Source organism: Gloeophyllum trabeum (assembly GCF_000344685.1).
Source record: "Gloeophyllum trabeum ATCC 11539 unplaced genomic scaffold GLOTRscaffold_00325, whole genome shotgun sequence".
Classification (NCBI taxonomy): Eukaryota; Fungi; Basidiomycota; class Agaricomycetes; order Gloeophyllales; family Gloeophyllaceae; genus Gloeophyllum; species Gloeophyllum trabeum.
In genome coordinates this window covers 1-2,432 of record NW_006920733.1, presented here as the reverse complement: position 1 = coordinate 2,432, position 2,432 = coordinate 1, and the positions used below count along the sequence as shown (strand labels likewise).

At 50.2% G+C, this 2,432-nt stretch overlaps 1 protein-coding gene across 1 annotated transcript; it reads right to left on the bottom strand.

Moving 5' to 3' along the window:
- Positions 1-40: 40 nt before the first annotated feature.
- On the bottom strand, positions 41-646 carry GLOTRDRAFT_4763 (uncharacterized protein; the record flags this gene model as incomplete). The annotated part of the gene is made up of 1 exon (XM_007873561.1): positions 41-646. A coding segment is annotated over one exon (606 nt), but the record flags the coding sequence as incomplete, so codon positions are not given.
- Between the last annotated feature and the right edge of the window lie 1,786 nt (positions 647-2,432).

The following is a 2,432-nucleotide window of genomic DNA, read 5'->3' as shown; positions in this document are numbered from 1 at the left end:
CGTCATAACGAGTGACGTGGGTCCGATTGTGGGATGTGGAGTCAGTACAAGTAAGCCAGACCCAATCGCGTTCTGAATCCCATTCCATGCCAGACTCCCGAGCCAGAATAGAGGCTGCCTGATTGGAATCTATGCGGTACTCGAATAGGAGGTGCAGGGTATGTCCCGAGATGAAACGGAGCTCTGGGATGGAAGGCTTCTTCACCATGGGATGTCGCAACGTGTACCAGGCCGCCAGACGCGCTTCCTCCTGCAGCTGCAACCGGCACGCTACGGCGTAAACGCCCAGAGGTTCGCTCTCGAGGAACTTGGGCGAGGCCAGTTCTTTCCTCAGCGCTCTTGTGCCGGTGTCTATCTGGTATTTGATAGCGGCCGCGAGGACTGGCTGTACCTCCGCTGCATTGGCCCAGGTCGGCGGGTCCAGGGGGTAGCAAAGCTGCAAGAGCTTTTCGACCACCTCTCCCGTCTCCTCGGTCATCGGGACGACACGAAGTCCATCCACCACGAGGTCCTTGTCGGCGGATGAATCGCTGCTGGTCTGGCCAACGCTGAACATGTCACGAAACAAGGGCGAAGCGATGGTAAGGATGCTCTTGCGAGCGCGGAAGTCGAATCCATCTGTAGAACGCAAGATGACGTCGGCAGACGTGTCCTCTTGGAAGAGCGGTTCTGTGGAACACACATCGATTGTCAGATGGTTAATACACTTCTTGTGTAAAAGGTTGCATACGAGTCGGATTCCAGGCACCCCCTGCAGGCTCTTGGGTTGGATCTCCGTTGTCAGACATCTCTTATGGTGAGAGGGTCTTTGGGCTCGTCGTGGAGCGAGGAAAGCAGTGATTCATTACGAGGTCAAGTAGGTTTGATGCACGAAGGCAATGCGTACAACGCGTGTAGAAGACATTATATAAGTATAGCTGAGGAAACTCCTTTTATACACATGGACCCACAATGCAGATTCTAAAAATACCTGATGTAATTGCACGCCGGATTTTCTAATGCAAATAATCCTGTGCAAGATCCGTATAATGCACGTACTGTCGGGCGCGGTTCTAGTCCCATGTATCGTTCGTCCTAAACTTCAGCACACAATGCAGCATTTGGATAATTGCCTACCTCTTTCATAGTGGCGAGCCCATCGAACAGCTTGTTCGGATCCTCATAGCAGCATGTGCTAATTTATACGAGAAGTATTCTGCGGACCAGAGTATGTATGAGCCCAGGCTCCTAGAACCATCCGTCTCGCGTCCTCGATCCTCTCTGCTAGGGCGTGCGTGAAGATGTTATCTAATATGGCTTATATAATGTAATTTATTTATAGCTGTGTTTCCTGATTAAGCCGAACGGTGAGGATGAGGACGCTATGAGACGGCTGGCCCAACTCGTCGTCCGAGGTTTCACCGGAATTATGTAAGGTAGCTAAGCGACTAACGACGCGTCGGTTTACCGTTGGTTTATTGATGTTCGTCGACTGCCCGATTCGGATTGAGGCTTGCTCTTCGAGCATGTCCTCTGCTCGTCTGCACATTGAGGGCGGAGGGACAGGGATAAAATCTGACGGTAATATAGCAAGCCATTTCTTAGATAGTGAGATAGTGAAACAATAATACACGAGTGTCTAGGGGTCTGTTGCTATATTTTCGATGAATAGATTAATTTACATACAATGCAAAGTCCAAGCACCAAGTTCTTCATTGCAGAGTAGCCTGAGACCTTTTAATATTGTGTGTGTAGTTAGTCTCCTTTGACTTTGGTATGCAAAGAGAAAGAGAGAGACCAGAGCAGCTTGCCCTATCTAGACTGTTGTGGTAAATAGTCATTCATTGTTTTATTTGTTGAATTGGGATGTTCCCAGTGCAGTTGGTGAACGTGCATGTCATCAATAATACAGATATAGCACTATTCTGATATGGACATCTTTAAGTCCACGACGCCGTCAATGTGCAGACGAGCAGAGGACATGCTCGAAGAGCAAGCCTCAATCCGAATCGGGCAGTCGACGAATGTCAATAAACCAACGGTAAACCGACGCGTCGTTAGTCGCTTAGCTACCTTACATAATTCCGGTGAAACCTCGGACGACGAGTTGGGCCAGCCGTCTCATAGCGTCCTCATCCTCAACGTTCGGCTTAATCAGGAAACACAGCTATAAATAAATTACATTATATAAGCCATATTAGATAACATCTTCACACATGCCCTAGCAGAGAGGATCGAGGACGCGAGACGGATGGTTCTAGGAGCCTGGTATGAGCCGGACAAAGGACATGGAGCGTTCGAGTGGAGGACCTCGTCCCTCCCAACGCGTATCTCCTGCCGACGACCGCCACAATGCCGTCGAACGCCTCCAAGCCTCTGATCCCCACCGATGTCCTGAGAGAGCTCAGGACGGATCCGCTGCTCGACGTCGACAACACCGTCATCACCAGTGC